The 27,112-nt window shown below is 47.9% G+C and overlaps 2 protein-coding genes across 4 annotated transcripts; one reads left to right on the top strand and one right to left on the bottom strand.

The window, feature by feature from the left end:
• The first annotated feature begins 1,555 nt into the window (after nucleotides 1-1,555).
• On the top strand, nucleotides 1,556-8,576 carry ormdl2 (ORMDL sphingolipid biosynthesis regulator 2). Of its 2 annotated transcripts, XM_088924019.1 has the most exons (4): nucleotides 1,556-1,580; nucleotides 3,363-3,537; nucleotides 4,103-4,254; nucleotides 5,829-8,576. In XM_088924019.1, the coding sequence occupies exons 2-4, from the start codon at nucleotides 3,364-3,366 to the stop codon at nucleotides 5,962-5,964; spliced, it is 462 nt and encodes a 153-aa protein (XP_088780145.1). In that variant the 5' UTR covers nucleotides 1,556-1,580; nucleotide 3,363; the 3' UTR covers nucleotides 5,965-8,576. The 2 variants fall into 2 exon arrangements, with proteins under 2 accessions (XP_088780145.1, XP_088780138.1); XM_088924012.1 differs by lacking the exon at nucleotides 1,556-1,580 and having other exon boundaries at nucleotides 3,244-3,537.
• A 3,090-nt stretch (nucleotides 8,577-11,666) lies between these two features.
• dnajc14 (DnaJ heat shock protein family (Hsp40) member C14) lies at nucleotides 11,667-25,988 on the bottom strand. 2 transcript variants are annotated; one of them, XM_088921686.1, is made up of 7 exons: nucleotides 25,716-25,988; nucleotides 20,771-22,336; nucleotides 18,323-18,429; nucleotides 17,845-17,964; nucleotides 17,281-17,441; nucleotides 16,086-16,188; nucleotides 11,667-15,638 (listed from the first exon to the last, which is right to left on the bottom strand). In XM_088921686.1, exons 2-7 carry the CDS (start codon nucleotides 22,286-22,288, stop codon nucleotides 15,350-15,352), a joined length of 2,298 nt encoding a protein of 765 aa, XP_088777812.1. In that variant the 5' UTR covers nucleotides 22,289-22,336; nucleotides 25,716-25,988; the 3' UTR covers nucleotides 11,667-15,349. The 2 variants fall into 2 exon arrangements, with proteins under 2 accessions (XP_088777812.1, XP_088777820.1); XM_088921694.1 differs by having other exon boundaries at nucleotides 20,771-22,333; nucleotides 25,716-25,952.
• Between the last annotated feature and the right edge of the window lie 1,124 nt (nucleotides 25,989-27,112).

Raw genomic sequence — 27,112 nt, 5'->3', positions numbered from 1 at the left:
ATGGTCTGTAGATATTCCTTTACATCCATTTTAAAATGCTCAAACATAGGTCTCTTCCCAGACTACTCCCTTTAGTGCATAAAATAACGTGCCATTATAATTATTAAATGTATGACAAATTATATTGTGGTATTGTTTTCGATGGGAGTTTTCAATACGTCACTCGTTCGCTTTACCATCATGACGTCATGACGACTTCCTCAGAGCGGTGGCCGAAATTATTGTTCTATTGGATTTTTGGAATTTCTAAACTATGGACAAACAGTACTCAAAGTATTTATCCCCTGGTTTGCATCAGGTAAATACGGATTCAAAGAGACGTGACAGCAAGGCAATATTTATGTAAGAGTTTTACATATGAAAAAAAAAGTCTATTTGGATTTTAAACTTGTTAAAACTACACTGCAGTGTCTACTATGGCGATATACAGATACGTATAGGCACACAAACAACCCCTTGGATTACAGAAATGGGGCATATATGGATATATATAGTCTGAACGAATAGGGATTATTCATTAATAGTTATTCAAATAAAGACGATATTTCCCAGTGGTTGGATTTTTATGTCTTCATCCTAGCATTAGGCTGTTACCACAGTGTCGTGTTAAAATCCATGCTTTTGCTAGTAAATGTGTGTTTAATAATGCGAGAGATCGGAAAAGCGCGCATACATCTATTGACTGATTAAAAACGAGGCTTGTTAAATACTGGGCTGTACATTGCATTCAACTCTCTTCACGTACAGCGATTACAGCGCAGGTGGCAGGAGACACGCGTGTCTGTATCTGGCGTTGGCGGGGAAGTCTGTGGATTGTGAGGCCAGAGTGTTCCTCGGGTGGATGCGAACCACTCAGGTCTGTGACGCTCGGCGGCGCGCGGCGGTCGCCGATGAAAATTCGCATGAGATCACTGGAATGTGCTCGGAGGGACGCAAACGTGACTAAACGCTATTCATTATCTTTCCCAATATTGCGTTGCACAATCCAGGTTTATTTGTTTGTTATAACAGATAATTTCCCCCAGGGCTTTTGAAACTCCAGGACATTTTCTTCCATGTTTTGACAGCTACACCAAAGGGGATTTGTTCCAGACTGTTGCCTTTCTATTATATTCCCAAAATATTTGAAAAGTTGAGTGAAACGTTAAATATATCAACGTATGATATAAATAATATGATATAAAAAATGTCCTTGAAATTAAAATTGGGCTGTTATTAAAACAAAGTTATATGTGAATTTAGTTCATACAGGATTAATTTCCGGGGTTTAGATTTTGATATATTATTTCTAATGGGAAACATTAGCAGAGAATATTTTAAAGAAGAATATCTAAAGTATGTGTAGTATTGTATGCTACTTTATATTTCCAATGATATGGGGCCAGGCTGGTTAAAAGCAGAAGGGACTAACACTGTGTACCCATGGAATGTGAGAGCCAATCATCGCGAAGAGACGCTTATGATTGATGTTTCTGAAGACCAACCGAAATGTACGTATTCCACCATTGGCCCAATCCAGGGCTGACGAGGGCGGGTTCTATTACTGTACAAGATTTCCTGGTTACAGTTTCCATCATAAGGTAAGAGGACCGGAATGATTTGATTTGTAGGGTTTTGTTTGGGGGATGTTTTTTAGTTATAGAATTGTACGGCCAATCTGAAACCCTAGGCTTTTTGTGGGCAGGTGTGTTTATTACGTTTCCAAACTGTAAAGTAGCTGGATTTAGCTCCCGGGAGTTTTCTGTAAGGGAAGTGTCTCGGCGATTTCCTGGTGGGGTGTCTGTTTCAAACGAGACGCCCGTTCATTCACTGCGCGGAAAGGCGCTGGTTTGTGAATGGGTAACCGAGTGGGTGGCCACAGGGAGCGTATTTTCTGATTTTAGCTTGATTTAGAAAACGCTGTTCCTTCTTCCCTGGCGAAACAGAGCGCGGCATTACCGTAGCTGGGCGCTCTTGTGCGGAAAGTGAAAGGACTCGGCTCTTTTGAGTTTGTGGACGAGGCCGTACCGCTCCGGGAATTTACATACGTGCACAGTCCCCCGTCCCCACACGTCGCCCTGCACTTTTAACAACTGTTAACTTACTGAACGGCGTCTGTTTGTCGTAATTTGTTCACCAGGACAGTTACAGAGCTTTTGGGAGCCTTGGGTCACGTAGTCAGTCATTCAGAATCGTAACACTTTTCGGGGCACGAAGTAAAAATTCGCCATTGCTAGGTGATGACCTCGATGGATCTGTTTGCTGATTTGCTTTCGGATCACGTGTTTTCTGTGCTTAGTCCTGAGTTTCAAATTACACCTCTTCAAGTCTATTGTTTCCAGTTTGCTTACCCTTCATTCTGGCTAAACAGCTTGTAGCAGGTGATCAGGGAGGCCTGTATCCCACCGTCCCCTCCTGCAGAGTCTGCAGAGCCCACCTGGTTACAATTCCAGCACACCTGAATGAGGGCAGTTCTGTTCCTCAGTGGTGGTACCTGAGCTGGTACCACTTCTGGGTCCCATTTGGTGTTTTAGGAGTTGAAAGGAAATTTACTAATGTATCCCGAATATAAATATAAAGAAGTCTGTTAGCCTGTGATTAAAAACACGGCTGGAGTAAAACACAGAAGATCCAGAGGAGCCCCAGGGCCAGGGCTGGGAACCCCTGTACTGGATGTGTGACAGAGCTGCTGGGGTTCAGTCACTTCCTTGCAAGAACAGAAAGCTCTTATCACAGACACACTGGTTTCTGTTCACAAAAATGTCCACTGTACTAAATTCACACCCCACACAAACATTTTTATTTCAGTTTTTGTAAGATTTCCATATGCATAAGGCTAATTGTTCTATCCAGTAAGGTGTACGTGTTACAACTTAGTTTTGCTTCAGAAAAAAAACAACAACTATATATTTCGGCCTATAGCTCGATCATGATTGCTCGTCAAACCCGTGTATCATGATTTCTCTCAGTCATTCGCAGACGCCTCAGTTCTGTACTCATTTCTCACCCTTCAACAGAGACAATTCATCAATGTCTTTGGAAAACGGTGGATCAGTAGTAAAAAGTAGCCAGTGTTTTACAATAAATAATATATCTCTGTTCACAATTTCCACCCAGTTAGAACCTGTCCCTGCAATGGTGCTTGCCTCTTCCAGGCTCTGTGTGCACAGGCACTGACAAAAAGGAAAGGGAACGATCTTTCACCCAGTATTGGGAACCCGAGCTCCCTGCGTGGGGATTAATACCGAGCCAGCGGCTGTGAAGCGTTGCCGGACACTCTGCTGCTGTGCGATTCAGTGGGGCTGAGTCCGGGTCGGGTACTGTACTGGCAGAATGATGGGACAGCTGACACCCCTCTTTCCCGGCCTGTGTGCTGCTTGCAGGATGAACGTAGGGGTGGCGCACAGCGAGGTGAACCCCAACACGCGGGTGATGAACAGCCGGGGCATCTGGCTGGCCTACCTGCTCCTGGTGGCCGTTCTTCACGTGGTCCTGCTCAGCATCCCGTTCTTCAGCGTGCCGCTGGTGTGGACGCTCACCAATGTCATCCACAACCTGGTGAGCCCCGACGTGACGCCCCTTCCCCTGCCCGTCCCCGCCCCGTGCTTCGGGTGTCGAGTGTTGCCGCTTGCCCACGGGCTGGTAAAAGCCCATGGACGAGTGTCCAGGTGTGGGGAGGCCAGGAGTCACAGCACAGTCCAGTGAAGGTTTGAGATGGCCACTTCCGGAGAACACTGAAGGAGACACACACAGGGTGTATTTCCCACAGTGGCCCAAACTGTAACAGTGTTCCAGAGGGTTTTATAGTCTGTGTTTACCCATGTTATTACCATGAATGGGGGGATCGAAGAGTCTGCATTCTGCTTGATCCAGTCCCTATACCTGATGACGTTAACCCACCTTTCAGCTATTTCTGCGGTATCACGTACAACGGCGGGTGTCGGCTCAGAATTCTCCCAGGCCTGCCCAGGAGCAATGACCCCAGGCCGGAGCCAGATTTCACTCTCCACAGGTGACTGGATCTGTGCCCCTGCTGCCAGCCTGCCCCTTCCTGTCTGCCCGCATGGTGCCCCTCCACTCTCGCGCCGCCGCCGCTGTGTCTGACGCCTGGCTTGTCCCACAGGTGATGTACGTGTTCCTCCACACGGTGAAGGGAACGCCCTTCGAGACGCCGGACCAGGGCAAGGCCCGCCTCCTCACCCACTGGGAGCAGATGGACTACGGCATCCAGTTCACCTCTTCCCGCAAATTCCTCACCATCTCGCCCATCGTGCTGTAAGACCCTGCCCGCCGCCTCGCCTCCTGCCTGCTGCGTCCTCGGTGTCGGCCCCAGCAGGGATCCTGTCTGACTGGCGGCTTGGTTCTCTGCACATCGTCTCCTCCCTCGAAGTATGGTTGAGGGGAGACCGAGAGGAGGGGAGGGAGAGTTTCCTCACCTCCATCAACAGCTGCATTTTTCCGCTAACAAGAATGGTTTGTCAATCGAGGGGGACTTGCGCTCCGAGTTTATTTTAGGGAATAGAAAAAACACATTTTTCATGATTGTATAGTTTACATCATGTCCTTTAATGCCTCAAGAGAGAAATACTCAGGACAGTATTAATACAATCTTCTTTGCCCAAAGCTCTTCAAGAGTTGTTCTCCAGATTCATTTTCCTTTGCTTTTAATATGAAATGTGAAAAGAAATAACTGCTGACCTTCTGCACATCTTTAAAAGCCTGTTTTAGTGCTTGTCCATGACAGTAAGGACTGCAGTCAAAGATTCGACTCCTAAATGCCCGTTTTTGGGGAAATGGCTCTGAAAGACAGTGGTCAAAGTTACCTTCAAGGGAGCAGCTCATTTACTCTCAGTCTGCTGCAAGTTATTATAGAAATGTGAAGACGTAAGACTGGCTGGAGATGATATAGGGGTGTGAAACGGAAAATAAAATTAATTTTCCGCATAAATATGGCTTTGGGATTCTGGCCAAGCTTTATCCGGAAAGAGAACAGGTGGAGGAAAATGCGCACTGGGGACACGAGGCCCTAGAGTCTAGACATTGTCCTGTCATTCCTCTTAGCAGGGTGACTTTGCACATTGGTTATCGTTGTAGGGAAACATTTCCATATGGGATTCCCGAGCGGTGAGGTGAAGGGCTTCCCTGATCCGGCTGCGTGGCCGTGTGATGTCACCAGCTCAAGGAAACGAGCAGGAGGAAGAGCTCCGCTGTTAGGTGGCGGGGTGCAGATTATGCAAGACGACAGCGCGGAAACAGGGACGATTCTCTTAAAGGTCAAGCCCTGTGGTTTTTGTCAGTCTGTGCCATTTGAAGGAAAGGAGAGGGGCTGTGAACCTAAAAGGATGAGCATTTGCATTTCTAGATAGAAACTTCCTCTTTCCTGTATTAATCAGTTTGGACAGAAGTGCCAATCCAGCAGTCTAGCAATACCTAGGGCTTTGCGTTCGGTGGTGACTAGTACACCTGCCTTTATTTCATCTCGGACGCTTTGGGATACCCTGAACACACTTCAAAGTTGACTTGTAAGGAAGGAAATACTTTTTCCCATTAAGCATTACGCAGTGCCTAAGACAGCCTATCGCTACTAAGACAAAATCATGGATCAGGTGTACTCTGCACCAGAATGGCTATTTCTGCACCAGAGCGAGAGAACAGCTCTTGAGATTTCTACATTAATTTGCATAATGAATCATACAGCCAGAGTGTGCACAGTAATTAAGCGACATTCAATGTATTGAAGACTGTAGCACTATGAAAATTAATACAGACCAATCTGGATCAAGCAGTAAATGTGATCAAGGAGATGGGAAAAGTGACTTAACATGATATCTCTCCTTCACCCTTTTCAGATACATCCTGGCCAGCTTTTACACAAAGTACGACGCCACGCATTTCTTGGTCAACACCTGTTCGCTGCTCAGCGTGCTGCTGCCTAAGCTCCCGCAGTTTCACGGAGTCAGGATTTTTGGGATAAACAAGTACTGACGTGACTGGACCGGAGCTCGGACCGTCTCTGCAGTACAGACTCATTTTCCTCTGTGGCGACGAGGCAGTGGGAGGGAGACCAGGGAATCTGGGATCTCTGCCCAGGCGGGAATTTGAGAATTTTCCAGGATCACTGTGGTCTGAAAAGGCACCACACAGCACTGGACAGCTCTGTTCTGCGAGGGACGCACTTGGGTTCAAGTCCCCGGTCCCCATGTCCGTACTTCACAGATTACTACGTCTTTGTGTCTTGCCTTGTCCCACTGATCTTTCCTGTTCCCAGTGTATGCTCTTCATTCTCAGCAGCCAAGTCTGGAGCAGTTAAAAGTGGATCTGATTTGGATCCTCTAGCCCGATCGCGCTGTGTCCAAGGGTGTTGCACGTGTGTGAACACGCCCCGTCTGTGCGACGGGAGGTCACGGCGCTTGTCCCGTCTTTCCCAAGCACGTTGGTGCACAACACGAGAAGGGCGTCTTTCGCAGAGGCAGCTGGCACTACGTTTATTAGCTTCTTCCCCCAAGAATCTAATCTGTGAAATTGTGTTACAGGCATCTGATAAACAAAATGGTATAATTCCACTTTTTAGTGGGAAAGTGGGATTTTGTGGATCAGAAAGGCTTCAGAGTTTGTTCTGTGACATCCAGGAAAGATCTTTGTATTGCAGTACTGCAGAAGTGAAGCCTTTCTCCTTCAAAACCTGACAGCTGTTCAGTAATGTGCCTTTCAGACTGGGGCTCTCATCTTAGCATTCTGAGCTTCACTTTTCATTTGTAGATCTGTCTTGCTTGTTCTGTTTTCTCCCCATCTTTAAATACCATGAGAACACAGGTGCTCCCTTCCACAACGATGAGTGGGAGTGTCAGATACATTTCTTCTTTCGCTCCACTCCCCTCAACCCCCCAGTTTCTCGCCAGGTAGCATGACCCGTGCAGTTGCCTGCTATTTATTTATTCATTCTTGTATTTATTCTGCATGTTTCTTTCCTTTTACCATGTTCTTAGATAAATGTGCATAAATTGAGAATGTTGCTTTTATTTTATTTATTACTGCAGTCCAAAACAGTACTGGCCAGTGGTGGGATCAAGAATGTAATGGAAATATTCCACATGAGAAGTACAATCGCAATTCTCCTTCACAATCGCCAACTGCTTGCTTCTGGATCCTTGCGTCAACAGTCGTTTTAACACCCCGAGGAAGGGCTGCAATTTGCTTTTATTTCAGTTTATGTTGTGGATCAGTCGCTATTTATAGTGCTCAGCGCATTTCATTATCAGTATTTGCTTTGTAAAACTGTTAAAATATCATTTCAAATGCCATATGTCTCACTGCATACATATAAAATTGTAGTATAATGTGACTAGTCCAGCCTTGAAGAATAGTTTCCATCAGGCCCTGTTTTCAGCTTTATAAGGCCTTAGCTGCTGGACTGGAGTGTCCAGATGCCCACTCTGCTGGACTGTCTTCAGTGTGCGGCCATTGGAGTGACAAGATGCCCATTTTGCTGGACTGTGCCACTAGTGGACGGCCAAAAGGGTGACCAGGTGCCCAATTGGCTATGTTGTCACTAACAGGCAGTCACTAGAGTTACCAGGCGCTCACTCTGCTGGACTGTGCCACTAGTGGACAGCCATAGGAGGGACGAGGTGTCCACTTGGCTGTGTTGTTTCTAACAGGCAGTCACTAGAGTAACCAGGCGCTCACTCCGCTGGACAGCGTCACTAGTCGACAGCCATAGCATTGACCATGTGCCCACTCAGCTGCATCCGATGCCTTTTCTGTGCTGTTAGAGCCTTGGGACTCACAGTTTCAACTGAGTGAGAAAGAGGTGGGGGAGTCCTGCCAGTTGACGATAGTTGGCCAATCTGTGATGTCTTGGGTCTCCCCTTTGCTAGAGGCTGCTAAGTTAGGTCTCCCCCCCCCCACTTTCTCACTCAGTAATTGGCTGCTCTGAATTAGAAAAAAAACATGGGAAGCGAATGCATATGGACAGATGGGTCCAGGTTATATCGTGTCGGTAAGTTTCTGAACAGCAGTTCAGAATCAACTTGAGAGAGAGCCTGGGTCTAGGAGGCTGCCGATCTGAATGGTCTGAACCTGTTGATGCAGCGGAGTGGTGCCTGAATGCATCTGTGGTGGAGAAAGGACACAAGAAGTTGGCTTCTCAAGTGCAAGGTTATGGTGAAACTGACTACAGATTAATCAAGAAACTTGTTCGCACTGAAATAGTCAGAAAAGTGCGCCATGACCAAATCAGCAGGAGTAAACCGCATGACCGTTGACACGTTCTTGGAAAATGAGGCCTTTTATTTCCTAAGAGGAGAAAAATGCCAGTGATTTTGAATGTGGCAAACCCTATTTTAATATTAACCTGCACTCTTTGGATGCTTTATTATTATTGTGCTTTTAGGATTTTTTTAGTAATTATCACTACATGGCAGATTCCAAACACTTGTCCTGGTTTGTGTCCCGAAGGCATGGAGGAGACGGGGGGGGTCAGGACATGGAAAGGTGGGAGAAAAGTTTTATACGAATGTCTTAGGAAGTGAGCCCAGTGTCTTGCTTTTCATCGCATGTATATTATTTTTCTCTTAAAATAAATGAGGAGAATCTCACTGCTGCATCAGTGTTTTCTTGACAAGAAGGAGGAGGGTTGCGGCGATATGGAGCGTAAACTTCAAGAATAGCCTTCAAAGACGGAAAGGACTGATTTTAGTGCGGTAATGTGTTTAAAGGTTTTTGTGTTTTAGTGAGGAGCTCAAAAGATGCTCTCAATTCAAGGCACAGTTACTCGCAAAGCGTTGTGTAAGTGGTGGTGCCGTTTTCCTGTAATTCCAGCAGGGAGATCCGTATTTGTTCGTATTGCACCTGCCCGGGATGAGGAAGGAACCCGGCCCACATCAAAGGCCCTCCAGGAATCGTGTTCCCTGATCTAAAAGATAAAGCGCTTTCAAAGAAAGACAAACAAAAATTGGCAGGCGAGAGGCTCCTCTGGCTTCCACGAAAGGCTGCGGAAGTGCTGGAACGTGCAGGGCTCTTCTCCAGCCTGCTGCCCACATCAGGGAAAATCCCAGGTGCTGACATCAGACCTGCAGGGGTTACCCCAGACCCAGTGGTGCTTTGATACAGATGGGGGGGGATTTCCTAGGGCTCTGAAGTACCGTAAAGCAATGCAGAATTCAAATTCAGGCTTCACCGTTGCATGAGAGAGCTTGATGCCATTTCCCTGTGGCATCAAATTTGCTTGCATGTAACAGGTTTATTTAAATCACCTCAGAAGCCTGTATTGCCTGAGTAACATTCTGATCCTGTTAAGGTATGGGGTGGTATCCCAAGTACCATATCGGGAAAAATTCGAATTGCTTCCCAGATTAATGTTGCTCAGGGAAGAACAGCTTCTGAGTCTTATATAGTTCCCTGATGATAACATAGTTCACAGTTCATATGTAACAGCTAGGAAAACCCGCAAAGGGCAGACGGGGGTCACAGACTGTAAGGGCTGAAATAAGGAAGCCTTGAAAGGGTTATGGCCAACTTAAAACCTTGGTTTTAAAATCTTGTGGAACCCGTGCATTATTCTGTGCAGGAATGTGGCTACTTGCCGTTTTTTTGGGTATGATATCATATCTGAAAGAACTATGAATATCAATTAAAGTCCCGAAGCAAGAACAGGAGCTGCCCATGTGGGTGGCTTCCTGTCAAACAAGGCCTTTAATAAACAGGTTGTCTTCACCCATCTATCATTTATTATAATTCAGGTGGATAGCTATATCGGCATGTGTATGCTGCAAAGGAACAAGTAATCGGTTTATTCCATACTGAAAAGAGAAAACAACATTTCGGCTCTGGAGCCTTCTTCGGGTGCCACCACAGCCACCGGCTCCACAGCTGAAACATTGTGTTTTCTCTTTTCAGCACGGAATAAACCTATTGTATCATTTATCATGTTGTGCAAGATCAAAGTTCCTGTAGCCTTGCTGATCGATGAACTGTCCCAGCAAAGATCACTTCTGCAAAAATAATCATGAGGATCAAATAAATTACCAAGAAAACGAAAGAATATTCCTGCATAATTAACCCTGGTTTAGCTGAACGTTTTTTGTTGTTAAAGCAACAGAACAGGTTAGTTTGACACATCTAATTTTGTAAGGTCAAGTGGCATTTTCCAATCCACTCTACAACAGAAATGTAATAGAACCAGCTCCTTAACTATTACATTGCTCATATTGTTGCAAAATTGTACAACTGAGGGAACCTGAAGGACCTGTTCTGCAGATGAAACAGAACAGCTATAAGAATGTTTTGCTGCTGACATGTCAAGCTGGGTTTGTTCTTGTGCTGCAATTAAGAAAATTATAATGCCCTCACTTACTGCCTTAAAGGCTAGTGTATCAGACAATGCCAGAAATGCACAGCTCTTGTCATCACAGACTGTAGGGCAGCACGAGTGAGGAGGTGCTGTAGATGAGCAGCATAAAGAGCAAAGACCAAGGATGCATGAAGATCACACAGTCACAAGGCCCGAATGGATCAAGTAGGCAAGAACACCACTCTCATCGGCCAACGAGAGGCCAGGCCAGGATGAGGCTCTCTGCTTGCTTCTGCAGTTCTTTCTTTCCACGCATGAAAACTGCAAGCCATATGCCTGGGAAGCTAATCATTGGCAAATAAGAGGCAAATTATTGATTGCACCACTTTACTGCCAACTCCATGTGCAAATTAATGGGAGCACAGCAGAACAGATGGATGCAGCTGCACGAGTGAATCAGCACTGTTCTTAGAAAAAATAAGGAACCTGGGATCCTATACTGATTTAGTCCATCATGCTGAACAAACAGACCACTGTATGAATTCCACAAAACTGAAATTATCCTCTCTGTAATGAATTCCTTTTTAGATCACTCCCATTTTTAACAGTATTTCCCCAGTGTGCAGAGCAACAGACCTATGTATTGGCTCCCTCTACCTGTTAAGGATTAGCTTATTAAATAAGTGCTATATTTCCTGAAAGGTTCTTACCTTATTTAAGATGACTGAACACTCAGGAAAATGTTCAAAATGAAATAGTTTTAGATAGAGGACCAAAGCTATGGCAGCAAATCCATACACATCTTTATGAAGAGGTTCACTTATTTGTGTGTTTGCACAGAGTACAATCCCATTGCCCATTGCTCTGATAAAGACTGAAGGCTGACCTCAATGAACACATGAGTGTTCACATCAGTACTAAATGTAAGATGTTAACAGTAAACTCAAACTACTGGATAAATCTGATTTCTGCTGCAACTTATAAGTGACAGACACAAATATACATGAAATAAACATACACTTTGGTTGAATCTGAATGAACCTGGTCATGTCGTTTTAATTCCTTTCCCATCAGTCCCTGTGCCATGGTCCATGTCAGAGGAGGCACCAGGCCCTGTCAGCTCTATTTACACCACCCCGCCAGGCCCACTCGACACCAGCATGTCAGAACACACATCTCGGAACTCCACACAGCACAGTCCCAGCTGTAAGAAATCAGCTTTACTAGGAATCCAAAAAGAATATTCTTTCAACAATCTTCATGTTCTGCAGTGCTACAATTCTTACAAATAAAGCCAGAACAGACCCCACCCCCCTCCATTCCCAAAAGCGGAAGAAACACTGTTCGCACATTGAATCCCCATGATTGTCAAATCACTTTTTTGCAATATTTACACTTTTTTTTTTGCATATAACTTACATTTCACAGATGCTTCACTACCATGTTCCCGGCGGCAGGGCTAGCGAGTTTGTATTCTGCCCACATCACTTTTTTTCCTCTTCCCTCCTGTGGACAAAACTGTGCCTCTGCAATCACCCCCCCACTCCACCCAACTGCGCTAGATCAGGGGTGGGCTAGCTTGATTCTTTCCAGACCAGAGCCCTTCAACAGAACTGATCTCTCCGATACGTTTCACACTAAACTGATCCTTAATTCCCTCTATGACCCAGTTCCTGAAGAGCACTTTGAAAGCTAAGGATCAGCTTTGCCGTGAAATTAAATGGAAGAGGCAGGGTTTGCTGTCCAAGCACACAACACAGCTGCCTCCAGCAGGATGGCAGGTTTGCGAGACAGCCACCGCTGAACAAGTGTAGACCGAGACTCCGTTCTTCAGGCTCAGAAGAGTCCGACAGGCCCCCCGTTTTACCTTTCCTGCTCAAGCCCAGCTTCAACCTCAGGGCCGGACCCCCAGCTCATTCCACCCCAGGCAGGAGAGGAAAGGTCTGTCACACCAAGGACTGAGGGGGTGATTTCCAAGGTTCTCCCATTCACTGGCAGCAGCTTTTATAAGCTGTAGCCCAAGAGCGTGGGGTAAGGTGGACCATACAAGCTGGATCTCTGCAGGGGCAGATAGACCATCCTCGTCTCTTCCAGCTGCAAGCTAACATCTGCCTGGGTGGACGGTGGAATAATTTCAGGAGGCCCTGGCTACTTGCTGGACAGGAAGGCCATTCCATCACACCAATCCAAGGCTCCTTCTAAACACAGATTAACTGAAATACAATAAACGTCCTTTGCATATAAAGAAACATTTGAGCTGGGATGAAAGTCTGGAGACACTGGCATTCAAAACCAGGACTGGTGATCACTGCCATGGGGAAGAAATCTGTGGAAAGCTCATGTGAAAAATCACATGCATTGATTTCTTGAAATCATAAAAGTTAAGAGTTTAGGTCCTTTCTGGTATATTTTAATAAAAAGCCATCTTCCAAGCAGTATTAAAAGTTTTGTTAGGCTCATCCACAAGCAGCCAAACACCAGTCCTTCTCAAACGCATTCTTTCTCCAGCAATTCCTGCTGTCTAACCGATGACTAAGTCAACTATATAATTAAGTCGCAAGCTATACTGGACACCTGAAATGGAATGGACTGGAAAGAGCTGTATTTGACTAATGCTGGCCCACCCTGAAATCTGGGATGCTTTAATATTCCGACTTCTAATAAATCTCGTATTTCCGTTGCCTTTCTGAAAGGGAGATCACCGTTTCTTTAGCCTGTGGTGCAAATGGTCAAAGAGGGTTCATTTTGAACACAGCTGTTACATTCAATATGATCTAGAATATTAACCCCCAAGTCCTCTCCTGTCCCCAGAGCTGGTCCAAGTGCCGGGTTGCAATTTTCCACTGCTACGAGGGTAAGAAAACTATTTACCTGTGTGCACCTGTCAAACAAGCCAACATACGACCTTCTGGAGGTTATTCAAATGTTAGCAGAAATAATACATTTTCTGGATTTAAGAATTAAGTGTTCCACCATTCCCCCTTGTCTTACGGTCAATAGCTATTTAACTCAACAGCCCATCCCCAATGCCAGATGCACATGGATCTCCTTGGTCAGTGTATGTTCTTCTTTACACTGAACACCTACAACTGTATTCCTGATTTTTGCACATCTTTACTATGTGCTCACTGGACTTTAAATTCTGTAAATGCTTTCAGAATTTCTAAACCATCCACCTAATAATGGAAACCCGCTTACACCTGGTCAGGGTGACGGCAACCCTGAGTCTATCTCGGAAGCCTAAACCCCAGATGGGACATCTGTCCATCGTGGAGTACACAGCCCTGCGGTCTGAAAGGGCCAGAGATGACCGCACTTATTGCTGGGCTCAAACAGAATGATGAGCCCTGTCACTGAGCTTCATGTCTATACGCAACAATGAGAGACAGGTAAGTGTCAATCAAAAATGCTCTCAGTTACCAACTTAGAATACTGGAAACCTTTAAAGTCCTTGTTTTCTTCATCGAAGAAAGGTAAAAACTTTGCCAACAAGCTTTAAAGTATATTCTGCAATATAATGGAGAATGTAATGTAATAGACCACCAGCAGAAATGGGAGATTAGAACTCAAAAATACTTCCTGGCTTTACATGAGCCTAAAAAGAAAGGTTACAGATGAAGATAGGGATGAAATAAGCTTTCAGTAAAGAGCGAGTTTTAATTTTACTTTAAGAAAAATAGAATCTCCTAATTTCTTCAAAGCATCAACTTAATATATATAAAGTCACTGATGAGTTTGGTCCCTGTGCCACACAGGGCTCAGGCAAGAAGCTCATGCGAGCAGCACAGTTGTCATTTTGGAAAAAAAACTGGGGGGGGGGGGATGTGAGGACAATGACAGGAAAACATGGTCAAAGGTCAGCTTGCAACTGCATCTGGGTGGAAACGTGAACTTCCCTCAAGTATCAAGAGAACAAAAAAAGCACAGCCAGTCCAGGCACTGTGCGTTTCCGTGCACAGCCACTGGGCTGGAACAACCCCCCATTTCACATCACTGAGTTCCAGAGGAGCGGCCAGCTTGTGTGCCTGTACAAGAACAAGTATACTCTTCACATGCCACCTTCCAAAAGCATTTACGTCTTGTTGAATATAAAAAAATGTTCCGGAAATCTCTGGAGAACAGTAAGACAGAATAGCTGTGGTCATAAAGAGGTGTGCTGGACTGTTGCCTTCAAGGCCTGGGGTGCAGGAGCACTGCAGGAGTTCTCACCCTGCATCTCCCTGCCATGGAACATTATTTTTAGTGGCTTCTTTGCAACTACAGAAAGAAAAAGAAATAGGGTTTCAGCCCCTCAGAGAGGCGTTAAAATAAAGAGATCCTACATTCACTCTCAGTGGAATTAAAAGCTGAAAGATGATAATGCTGCTACTGAAGGACCATGAGCCTCCTGACAACACCCCACCCGCCACACCCCAGCTCGGCTTCAGACAGGAGGCGTAGCCTCACTGTCGGCATCACAGCTATGAAATCGGCCACGGCCGTGTGCCCTCGGACATCTCCGACCCTAAATCTTCACCTGCAGCCCAATCCCTGCCCCAAGGCCAACTCAAAACAGAGAGGAAGGTTACAAAAGAGGCACGGGCCTTTCATCCGTTCATAATGAGCCGTGGTTTTATGATCCAAGTATCGCATCCTGCCGTGACACTGAAACGTATCTGGAAACTCCGCACTGACTCTTGTAACTGATCTAAAGGCTGGCTGTGGGAGCCAGATCGGAGCGGATTCTGCACAATGATCCTGCGGATGCCAGCGTGACATCACAGGCGAAGGAACAAACCTTCGGCCGATTCCATAAACACCATCTCGAGACGGGGGAAAAAAAAAGCAAAATCAAAAGCATAGTGTTCGACAATACACAGAATGTTAAGACCCGGATTAGCTTCTTCCGTATGGCTACTCTTCCCGTGTTCATCTCCCATGGGTCTCCGCTCTCCGTTCCTGTCCTCTGCGAGGCCCCGCCGCTCTCCTGCTGGGTCATGGAGCGCGTGGGCGTGGGCGTGGGCGCGCGAGAGAGAGAGAGACCGCGTGTTTCTGTGTGTGTTACAGCGCGCGCACGCACACGCATGGGCTGGCACTTCCTCAGCGCTGGAAGGGCCGCCGTAGTTTCTTGCGGCGCCGCGGCCTGCCGCCACTCTCGGTCCTGGGGGCACTCTCCGCCCGGCCCGCTCCCGGGGGGTACCCGCCGGGAGGGGTGGGAGCGGCAGGGAAGGTGTGGCTGCCATGTGCGGCCCCTGGGTGGGGTGGGGGAGGGGGCGGAGGGAAGAAGCTCCCGTTGGCCATACCATTGGGGGAGCCCTGGAAGATGCGATTAAAGAAGTCCTGCAAGTCAGCGGCAGAGCCTGGACCTGGGACAGTCTCGGAGGGAGTCCTAGAGAAACAGAAGGAGGGGTTGGGCGTCAGGCTGGTTTGTTCACACTGGGGGCCAGCGCAGTCGGACTCACTCTGGTTTACCGTTCACACTGGGGGCCATCGCAGTCGGACTCACTCTGGTTTACCGTTCACACTGGGGGCCCGCGCAGTCGGACTCACTCTGGTTTACCGTTCACACTGGGGGCCAGCGCAGTCGGACTCACTCTGGTTTACCGTTCACACTGGGGGCCAGCGCAGTCGGACTCACTCTGGTTTACCATAGGGGGCCATTGTAGTACAACAGTTTCCCCATGAAGTTTACACTATTGAATGATATTCATTGTTTACACTGGTTAAACAAATGAGACAAGAGGACTCTATTCAGTCCATTTTCCTTGCATGGTTTCTGGGAGATACTGGGCCTGAACCCGAGGACTGGAAGTCAAACGAAAGTAGAGGAACTTACCTGTGTCGCCCAGCGCCGCCACTGTTTTTGGCGCCAAAGGAGATGTGATAGGGCACCCGGTGGGTGTCTGGAGAGATGCTGATCCGCTGGCAGCCTGCCCACTCTGACAGGAGAGAGGTAGAGGGAGAGAAAGGGACAGAGATCTGTAAGACACTCTAGTCATCTACATTGTTGAAGCTCACAGGGGCTTTCCACGGTGCCAAAGAAGTCTACATTATTTGTTGAGAAGACCTCAATAAATAAATCCACGTATCGACCTGGGGAAAACAGTGTGAGGACAGCCAGCAACCTGCCTGATTCTCCTTTACACTGCAAGCCGGAGGTGCTGAGGCATCAGCTGGGGGAACAGATGCAAGGCTGACCTTTAAGACTAAAATCTTAAACTGTGAAACTGCCACTTGGGGAGTTACGTTCCTCCCCAGAATACAAGCTAGTCATCCACTTTCCTGAAGGTCAGTGGGAATTCCATAGTCAAAGCACTCTATATTTTCATTCAAAACAACTCAATGAATTCAGAACAGTAATCCTCAGGCTTCATAGCAGAAGGAGCCTTTACTGACTCAGGAGGCCTATAGTTCTGCTCTGTATTTTGCTCATTCTCATGCTACTTACATGGGACCCTTAAACATATAACCCGTATGGACACCTCTTCCCTTAATCAGGGTATTCACTTAAACAGGAACTCGAGGGTCTCTTAAGGATAAACCTAAAGCAGGGACTGGCATTCCAGTCCTCGCAGGCCAGATTCCTGCAGATTTAACAGGTACTGTTCAATCTGGTACTCGTTAAGACTGAGAAAATGGGTCTTTAATTGCACTTCTTGTTAAACACTTAGTCAAACTCTGTAATTACAACCAGGGGTCAAATTAAAAAAGCTACCATCCTTCAGGCCACAAGAACTGGCACCTCTTGGATCACAGACAGGCAATGCTTTTGCCCAGAGGTAGACAACCCTGGTCTTTAAGTGACTGCTTCCTACAGATTTTAGAGGCACCTTTCAATTAGCACCTGGTTAACACCTGGAAACGGCAGATGATTAATTGACTCAAAGTCATTAAGTCATTAAGGTCCGAGAGAATGAAAACCAGAAATAAACACAACAATCCAAAACCAGTCCTGCTCATCCTGCTATAGCCTGGGGTGTAAAACTGGCCACAGCTCCTTGGGCAGCAGAATCACTAAATAAATCATGCACCTGTGATGTCATAGACCTTCCCGTCCATCAGGGCGAAGTAGGTGATGCGCAGCCCCAGCATGCTGGACTCGGCCCAGAAGTCGCCCTCCTCGGCGCTGTGCCTCTTGTTGCACTCTGCGCAGAACCGGGCCTCACCGGGATCCCGCTCCATCTCAAACCGCCTGCACAAACAGACAGGGCCAGCGGCCTCAGCACTCAGCACCACTACATCTCCGATTCCCAGAATCCTTCACGCCAGGCTCAGTCAAAGGGGTCCAAAGTGCAAACATTCTAATCATGCAAACTTGCGAGTTCAATTAAGTCATCAATTAGAAACTGAATCTCAGCTGGAATGAAAACCAGCAGGTGTGTGGATATCCGGGATCAGGACTGGGAATCCCTGTCACAGGACGCAACATCTGAGTGGGGGCCTTTACGGAAGCATACCTTTTATGGAAACAGCCTGCATTATTCAATCGTTTTTAAGCTGTTCAGAAAAATTACAGCAGTTATTTTAAAATGAAAGATGTCCAAAACCGACGGGGGAAACCTCAGACCAGGCTGCCCTGAGGAGGGGCTTCTTACTTGTGCTTGCCCTCACACTTGCTGCACATCATCGTGTTCATGGCCTCCTTGAGATCGTCATGCAGCTTGGTGAGAAACTCATTCATGGACTTGGTCAGCTCTGTCTCGGCCATGCGCTTCCTGCAGGAGAACACCCACACAGAAGCTGAGGCCTTCTGACCAATCACGATTGTAACTGCACACAATCTTCGCAGCTTAAGACAGATTCAAATCAATTTATTTTTATATAGCGCCTTTCACAACAAGGTTGCCCCAAGGCACTTAACAAAGCTGTGTGACAGTACATGTGACAGATCAAAGACTTTTTCTATGACAGTACTGAGGATCCTTTAAGTAAAAATAGCACCCCCGAGCAAAGTCTTTTCTGTTTGCATTGTCCTGTTTGCTACTCCATTTCCTGCTCTTGGTGGTGTTTAGCTTAGTTCTTTGAAAAGCCAGGCCTCAGCGTGCAGAACATCATTCACCACGAGGCACTTACAGTTCGTACTCCCTCCTGGTCTCAGGGTTGCTCACGATGTCCCAGGCCGCCCTCAGCACCTTGAAGGCCTCCCCTGCACGGGGGTGCTTGTTCTTGTCCGGGTGGACCTGCGTGGAAAGAGCCCAGGCAGGGAAGAGAGTGGGATAGGACCGAGCCAGCAGAGAGAGATGGAGGAAAGAAAGATCAAGAAGGGAAGGGTAAGAGTAGAAGAGAAAGGAACTGTTGCTTTTCCTTCTTCATGCAGTTTGTTGGTGATCTTTTTGCAGATATTTTAGCCATTTTAACGTATAATTGTAGAAAAACATATTTGCATTAGCTTCATGGATGTGTAGAAAAGATCAAGTGTTGCTAATGAAGAAGAACACCTGCCAATTAGCCGATGAGGTTCCACTGGTAAATGTGATGGATTTGCTATTACATCACTTCACACTGGCTGTTCATGTATAGTGTGGGGGTAACATGGTACTAAGCGAGGTAGAACTGCAGCTTCCCAGATCTTGATTCTGGGTTGAATTTCAAACTGTGAAACCTTCTGTGAGGAGTATGCATGTTTCCACCACATACGCTACCATCTTCTCTGAGTGCTGAGGTGTGTTCCCGCCTTCCAAAGACGTACTGTCTCTAAACTGTGCCCGTGTGCTTTGTGCGTGTGTGTATGCCTTGTGATAAAACTGGGATCACATCCAGGATGTAGTCCCTCTTTGTGCCCAATACTTTTGGGATGTGCTCCTGTAAACCTTACCGTAAATGAGCTGTTTTCTGGCAATAAATATATAACAAACCTTGTTGTAATTCAAGGTGAGCTTTTTTGAGAAGTCTGATCAACACGAATTAAAAGATGCACTCAAGATCTCTCAGAGACAAGCATGAAAACCCATTCACACAGCAGGCTGTTTTACTGAAGAAATCCAGACTGAAGAGCTGTCCTGAAAGGTTTAACAGCAGGACCTCAACTGAGATCCCACTGACCCGTGCTGCTGCCCCAGATTTGGAAATTTTAGCTATAACATTCTAAAAGATTAAAGCATTTTATGCTATATGAAATATCAATACAAAAATAAGCACTTTCTGCCATATGCAAAGCAGTAAGCAGCAGAGGAGCAGTGGAGACGATGCCAATAATGAGTTGACCACGGCTGTTTTCCACAACGCTCTGGTGTCCTCTGGTGGACTGTCTATGCATTACAAAAGCCAGATTAGATGTGTTTCACATTTACAGGTTTACTGTTCATGTTTTGAGGACAACTCTGCAGATTTAAACCCAGACTGAGAAAGCAATTCTGTTCAATTCCAACAAACATTATGTCTGACATATGGCGAGGTGGCTGCTGTCTGCTCAATTCGTGACTATCCACTTAAGCTTGATCACGTTTAAAGTTTAGCCGGCAGGATACTGACGACTCTGGGAGGGGGATTTCTGTGCAAAAGACTGCTTTGCAAGAAAGGTTTCTCCTATCAGAAATAAAGTCAAGTCTTTCAAGACGTTGCTCATCTCAGAAACCACAAGCTCTGGTGTTCCAAGCAAAAGACAGAAGCCAGAAGTGTGTTCAGGCCATTTGGTTAGACACACTACTCCATGTCCCATTCACACTGCAGCTGCCAAGACAATGGGATAACACCGAGCTGTGAAAATAAATGAAACGGAGACATCTGTGTATTAAAACGCTTTGTGAAACATTTGGCGCTTCCCACCCCCGTCTTCCATCTTTCTAAATCCAAATAATCGATCCATCTATTTTCCAACTACTTCTTCCAACTGAGGGCCTGCATCCTATCCCAGCAAACAACAGGTGCAAGGCAGGGTACACCCTGGCTGGGACACCAGTCCATGGCAGGGCAGACATACACTCAAACCAGGGCCAATTTTCCCAAAAGCCAATTAACCTACCAGCATTTCTTTGGACTGTGGGAGGAAACTAGAGCACCTAGAGAAAACCCACATGAACACGGGGAGAACATACAAACTCCACACAGACAGCACCTCAGGTCAGGAACTCAACCCAGGGCCCCAGCGCTGTGAGGCAGCAATGCTGTCCTCATAATAATAGTGGTTAATAATAAACACATATTCATGTAGCTATTCTATATGGTTTAGTGTTCAATCCAATCTGCTGAACAGCCCTCTGCAGAGAAACAAGACCCCCATTGAGCAGCCACTGGTCACATCTTCAGGGTTTAAGGCCTGTGTGATCTTAACCGAACAGCGCAGAGGAAGCAGAAGATATACACAGCAAACTGAGGCCCCAGCTTGGACTATCTGGAACCTGGTGGCCTGAGCTCTTCTAAAATCTGAAAGCTTAAAAAAATAAAAACAGCCTTTCAATTGGCATCTGCTCTGCCTCCCTGCTTCTCCTACAAGCACAAGTTCAGGCCATAAACATTTCCATCTTCTCCAAGAAAGCAAAAGAGTGTGCCATGCGCACAACAGTGTGAGGCCCCCTCACTCACCAGCACCGCCAGCTGCCGGTACGCCTTCTTCAGCTCGGTGTCCGTGGCACTGGCCTCCAAACCCAGCACCTTAAAGGGGTCCAGCTCTTCCTCCGGCACCTGCGCCAGGGCCAGCAGCCTCTCCAGCTCCTGTCCGGGCTGGCAGCGCCCCGTCCCGCCGGGGGACTCCGGGGCTGCGCGGGGGGGGGAGGAGGAGGAGGAAACAGAGGGAAAGCCCCACGCCGCGGTCCTGACTTTCCCCCAGAGCCCCGCCAGGAGCCCCCAGACCCTGGTCTCACAGAGCGCTTCCCACGCTCGACCCAGCCTGCCCCCACACCGCCTCTCCATCGCGCCCCCCGCCCAGCGCAAGCAGCCCAGGGAGATGAAGAAGGCCAGGCAGAGCAGGCTGAGGAGGGCGCTCAGGAGGCGGCGCCCCCGTGTGGCCGCGACGGCCCCCCAGTCCAGGAGGGCCGCCCCGGCCCGCCGGCCCCGCCTGTGCAAGCTGCGGCTCAGGCGCTTGGCCTCGCTCCTCATGGCGCCCAGGTCCGTGGCTCTGGAGAGCAGCTGGGAGCCGCTGCTGTATGCCAGAGCGCCCCCCGCCTCCACGCACTCCCCACAGCGATGCGTCACCAGCACGATCAACTCCACCACCATCCGCAGGCAGGACTCGCACCGGGGCCACACCGACTCCGACAGGAGATCCCAGCAGGCCAGGAAGGCGCGGGGCGTGGAAGAGCCCTTGGATCGGCTCTGGTGGTGGTGGCCGGCGTTGTTCCGCCGCCTTGCCTGCTTGTGGCGCCCCCCTGAGGACACAGGTGGCCTGGAAGAGGAGGAGAAGGAGATCGGGTGCTCCCCAGCCACTGGCCGGTCCCTCTCCCTGCCCTTCTGCCTCTTCCCTGCTCTCCGCGGGACCGGTATCCCATCCACCCTCGACTCCGTTCCCCCGTCCTCTTCCTCTTCCCCCTCGTCTTCCTCCTCCAGTTCCTCCCATCCCGCAGATCCAGCTGCTCCTGGCTCTCCCGAGAGCTGTCGCTGCCTGTTGGAATCCATCTTGCTTTCTGCTTCGAAGCCGCCAGAGCTCCCTGTGTCTTCCTCTCCCACACTTTGAAGCCTCCCACTAGAAACAGTCTCCTGGGGGTCCTGGGGGTCCCAGGGCTCCGGCTGCTGTTCGCTCCCCCTCCCTGCACGCCAACCCCCCCACTCCTCAACCTTCAGGGCCCCGTTGGGCAGGGGGGGTGGGCTTTGGGAACTGGAGCCTGCAGCCGGCGTCTCGGGCCCAGCGTCCAGGAGCTCATCCAGAGAGGGCACGGCGTCCACCGGCGCCTCCTCCCCGAGGTCCCCCAGGGCCCCGCAGGACTCCACCCTCACGGGGCTCCCTCGCGTCTGCTGGGCTGATGGGTCCCCCGGGCCGACCCCCCCGTCCCCGCATGCCGACAAGGGCCCCGGGGGGAGGGGGGGGCCGTGGCACGCGCCGCCGGTGCTCCGGGCCGGCTCCGGTGCCGAGCTCTTCCTGCCAGCACTGCGAGCCTTCTTATCCATCGCAAGCTTCCGGTCCTGCCGCCCTCATGTTCCGCCCATCCTCACCTGCTGGAAGGAGGAAGAGGGAGACAGCAGGGGGGGGTCAGGACGCCGGAAAGACAGCAGGACCAGAGCACAGCTGGGGGAGATCGCCTCCCTGTGGAAGCACCCAACCTCCGTCTCTAAAAAATCTTGGAAAGTTGCTAAACTTGGCAAAACGATTTGACTACTGACTTCGAAATGACAAGCAGAAGCAATCACAGTTACCTGAGGAACACTGGCATCATGCCCTACACAGAACCAAGCATGTGACTTTCTAAGAACCCTCTTTATGTCTTCAAAAAACAGCAGAACCCCCTTATCAGCAGAATTACTGCTGTTTATCTTTAGGTTTTTCACTCTATTCCATGCAAGAAGGCAAACATATGTATATTGCAAGAAGACACTAACCCTGCCTTTCGCCACAATTCAGGGAAATTTCAAGCTTTACCCATTGCATTATCTTCAAATAAGCATCCAGAAAGAGCTTTTTGTCAGGCAAAGAACACACTCAGATGAAGTTCTGAGCGCTTCAGATGTTGCTGCTTTTCCAGTGAGGCTGTGAAAACCTGCAGACACACCCACCCTCCGCAGCTGGATTGGGACCATCCAGGGGCATGTTCCCTATATCCGCATGTTAAACTCTTTTAAATGTAAAAAAACCCCGTCAGTCACTGTTCGTAAAGAAACAGTGCTCTTTGTTTGTTTATGAACACCGCTCACCCGCTGCTCTTTGGGTGAAATCCCACTACTGGATCCAGATCAAGTGACCAGGGGACAGGTTGAAAAAAGAACACCAGCCGTTCCGAATGAAATGGACACTGTGGAAACGGGGAGGGTGAGTGTTCTTCTCTGCGACACGGGGAAATGGAAAGTGAAAGTGACTGCTGCTGTGTCCACTGCTGCTAGCCAGGGGGAACTAGCTGCACACTGCACCTGGGCTCCCACATGGTTTAGCACAACTAAAAACACTTGTAGTTTGCAGGTTAGGAGAGTGTCCTGTCCTAGAGTAACAGGCTGAAGGAACTGAACCCCGGTAGTCTCAAAACAGAAAAGACTAGAAGGGCACCTGATACAAGTGTTCAAATTCCTCAAAGGCACTGACACAGTCAACACAGAAGACTTCTTCAGCACAAACAGTGAAACACGAACCGAAGGGCACAAGTGGAAATTATGGGGAAGTGCATTTAAAATCGAGGAACAGGAGGCACTTTTGTTGACCCAAGAACTACCCAGCCATGTTGCTGAAGCTGATACCCTGGTTTCTCTGAAAACACAGCTGGATGGGATATAAGATCCTGGGCTTAATCAGCTACTAACTACCAGACAGGCTAGATGGGCCGAATGGCCTCCTCGCCACTGGAGCTGTTCTTATGCCCTTAAAGCAAAACGTTCACAGTGACTTCCTCCCAAACATTTTATTCAGTGCAGCAGTCACAGATGTGGCACAGTTGTTCCCGCTAAGCTGGTCCCAAATCTCAGGAATCTGTTGCAACTCTATGTGCAGCTGGATAGAGGATTTCCTGACGGGCAGGCCTCAGGTAGTGAAAACTGGCAACAACATCTCCTCTACAGAGATCCTAAACACTGGAGGTGGAGCTCCCCAACACTGCTGTCTCAGTCCTAGGCTATACTCGCAGCCTACTGAGGGTGGCCTCTTCAGGACAGGGATGCCCTGGGCATGCCGACAGCGACCCAGGGGTGGGTGAGGGATGCATCGTGTGAGGAGAATCACAGCCAGCTGCAGCCAATTGTGCTCTGTTATGGGCCCAATAGATAAAGTCTTCAGCTTCTGGAGATCAAAAAGAGTTTTTGCAATGAGGGCTAGGCTCTGAGAGATAGAACCACCTTTATATCCTTCTCAGCACAAGTTAAGAGTCTTCCCCATAAGTTATAACAACTTTAGTAGCCACTATTCCTACTTCTCAGAGATGTTGCGCGTTTAATTTCAGGATTTACGATCTCTTCCAGGTTCCCAACTCAGGTCCCCGGTGTCTCCAACACAGCACATTCTTGTAAATGATCAGCCACTCAAGGCTGGGAGACAGGACTAACTGGTTAAACCTTCATTGGATCAGTTGAAGACTTCATCTATTTGTAGAGCGGCTTCGAACTTGAAAAGCTACAGGAAGCCCTTCCGAATTCCAGCTCACAGGGATCGGAGTTGGGAATCCCTGGTCTAACCCCGCTTATAAACACCTTGGAGTTGTGGCTCTCCTGGACCACAGCCATAGGGCCCTGCCCAAGAACACTCCATTGCACAGAATTATCGAAGAGGACAGCAAGCAATTCATTAAATAGTTTCACAGGCTTTACAAAATTCTTAAGGCTCTTAGGTTTCACGTTTATATAAATGTGAAACCTTATTTACTGATAAATGTCAGCAGGGCTATTGTTGGAAAACCATCATCCTACAGGATGTTATTTAAAAGTTATTTAGACGTTTACAGGTCTAAATAAACTTATCACCAAATAGACTCCCTTATATAAACGGGAACTTTGATCACTTGTGTATAGTAATTGTGCCCAGGAGCTTGGATGGAACAAAGTAATCACAAGACCTGCTGGGCTGGTCTTTTCCAGAGCGCCACTGTTTCTAAGCCTTACACTTAATGCCCAAATAATCACGATCACAAGCAACACACACCGAGCCTCATTACTGTCTTCGGCTCCGGCGAGTGGACGAGCAAAATTAAAGATACACTGACCATTGCAAGTCGTCCATCCAACCTGATTGTTATTTACAATACTTTGCAAACGAAATACCCAGCTAGCCCAATGCCATCGGCCATTTACAATGCAGAGGGTCGTTCGAGGTCGAACAGGCAACGGCTACAGTATGAAAAATTCAAGACAAACCGTCGCTACACCACGACTCCCCCCCGTCAACTACAGTCCTGTAACTTACAGGTCGCGCTGGTACAAAAGACCGTTTCCACAAATACGCCCCGAACAGTTATGGACATCAAGGGTATCTTTGTTTTATACAACGACGGGAACCGCTGCTTTTGAGAACTAATGTCCCTGTCGGAGCGACGGCAGCGTTTCAAGTAACAAGATTAGGGGCAGGCTGTCCCTTGGCATCTTAGTTCAGATATAACAAGGTTTCACTCTTAAATATCCACTAAAAGACACTTTTGCACTACATAACGCGTTCAATATTTATAATTTCCCCTTAACTTTTTTTTAATAATCCAGCTCCAGAAGTGTGAATGCTCCCCCACTTCGTGACGGATTACTCTTCTATCAAAAAGCGCATTCATGGCTCCACGGGACCCATATGGTCCGCAACTCTCTGAAATGTGCACGTAGATGACAGCCGGGCTTGAAAGGGAAAACGACACTTCCCTCATCTGACAGCAACACAGGGAGTCGCCACACGTTGCTAAAATACAAAGGAACAACTTACTTTCCTCGTGCTTCGGTGAGCTGGCTAGGTGACATCTTGAAGCAAATCCCTGAACAGATGTTTTACCTTCGATGCTCGCAAGTGTTATCGAATTGTGTAAAAACGAACAGAGGACTTCGCTGTAATGCGGGAAACGACGGCGTCGCTGGCGGTGTCCCCATACACGACACCGCGCAACTCCGCTCTACCCAGAGAGGGGAGGCGCAGCGGCCTCTATATTTAGAAAATTATTCCTCTGAAAGATTGCTCCTCTCTCTCTCTCTCCCCGCTGCCCGTGCCTTCCTCATTCCGCTCGTTCCCCAGTTGTTGTTGGTCTCTCAGTCTTTCACTTCCGGGGGCAGGAGCGCCGCTTCCGCCGACTTAACCCTTACGTCGCCAGGGCACAGCAAAGTGTGTGTGTAATGGGAGAGACTTCTCGAGTTCAAGAAAAAGCTGTATGCCCAGTAAAAGAGTTTTTAAATTGTTTTAGTCATGCTTCAGACAAACGGGGTTGGCTCAACTGTGCATGGATGGACACCACTCTGCCCTGGAAAAGCCCATCCGTTTCGATTTACCAGGCACACGTTGCTGAGAATTGACACAGTTCAGAGAGCCCTCACTCCAACAATGACAACATTTAATTAAGTTTAAACAACTAAAATATCTGACAAAATCTCACTTAATGAGCACTTACTCACCCTACCCAGTAGACCATGTATTGCAGAGTTGTAAAAACAGCATGAACACCATACTTTAAATTACTTAATTCACTGCAAAGCTTGACCCCCTCTTGCTCAAGTTTGTATCCGTGACTGAATAACAGCGACCACACAAAACCAAGAAAATAAAGAGTAGTCTTTCTTTCATTTCCTTTAGATCCAACAGCTGCATGAATATACCGGACTCCTTAAAGACTGTAGCCAAACTATTTTAGTTACAACAGGCACATTTTTAACTCCATGAGCTGCCCACCCATCCAAAAGAAAAGGGAACAAAAATCCAATGAAAGACGAAATGATTGTTTCATTCTAAACTCGAAGGGAGGCTCATGATAGCCGTGCTGCCTGACCAGTGACAGCTCCCAGAAGGCAAACGGGACTGGGCCAGTTCGGTCCCGGGATGAGAGACCTCCGTGGAAAACCAAGTGACTGCTGAAGTGCGTTGCTGGTAGTCCAGTAAACCTCTGAATGAGGCATCATAGCAAGGTCCTGCACACACGGGTGTTAAGAGATCCCAAGGCACTGTTCGGAGAGTAAAGATATTAACCTCAGTGCCCTGGCTGGTGTTGTGTGAACTGGTTGTGTGACCCACATTTCTTACTCCCCCCCTCTGACCGGCTGAGCAGTTTTGCGATGAGGCTGCTGGAATGCAGGAAGACATGGGAGACATCACTCAGGCGGGGGCTGTACTGGAGTGGT

Source organism: Atractosteus spatula, chromosome 1 (assembly GCF_055471065.1).
Source record: "Atractosteus spatula isolate fAtrSpa1 chromosome 1, fAtrSpa1.hap1, whole genome shotgun sequence".
Lineage (NCBI taxonomy): Eukaryota > Metazoa > Chordata > Actinopteri > Semionotiformes > Lepisosteidae > Atractosteus > Atractosteus spatula.
The sequence above is the reverse complement of the archived record's forward strand: the minus strand, read 5'-3'. Positions and strand labels throughout refer to the sequence as shown.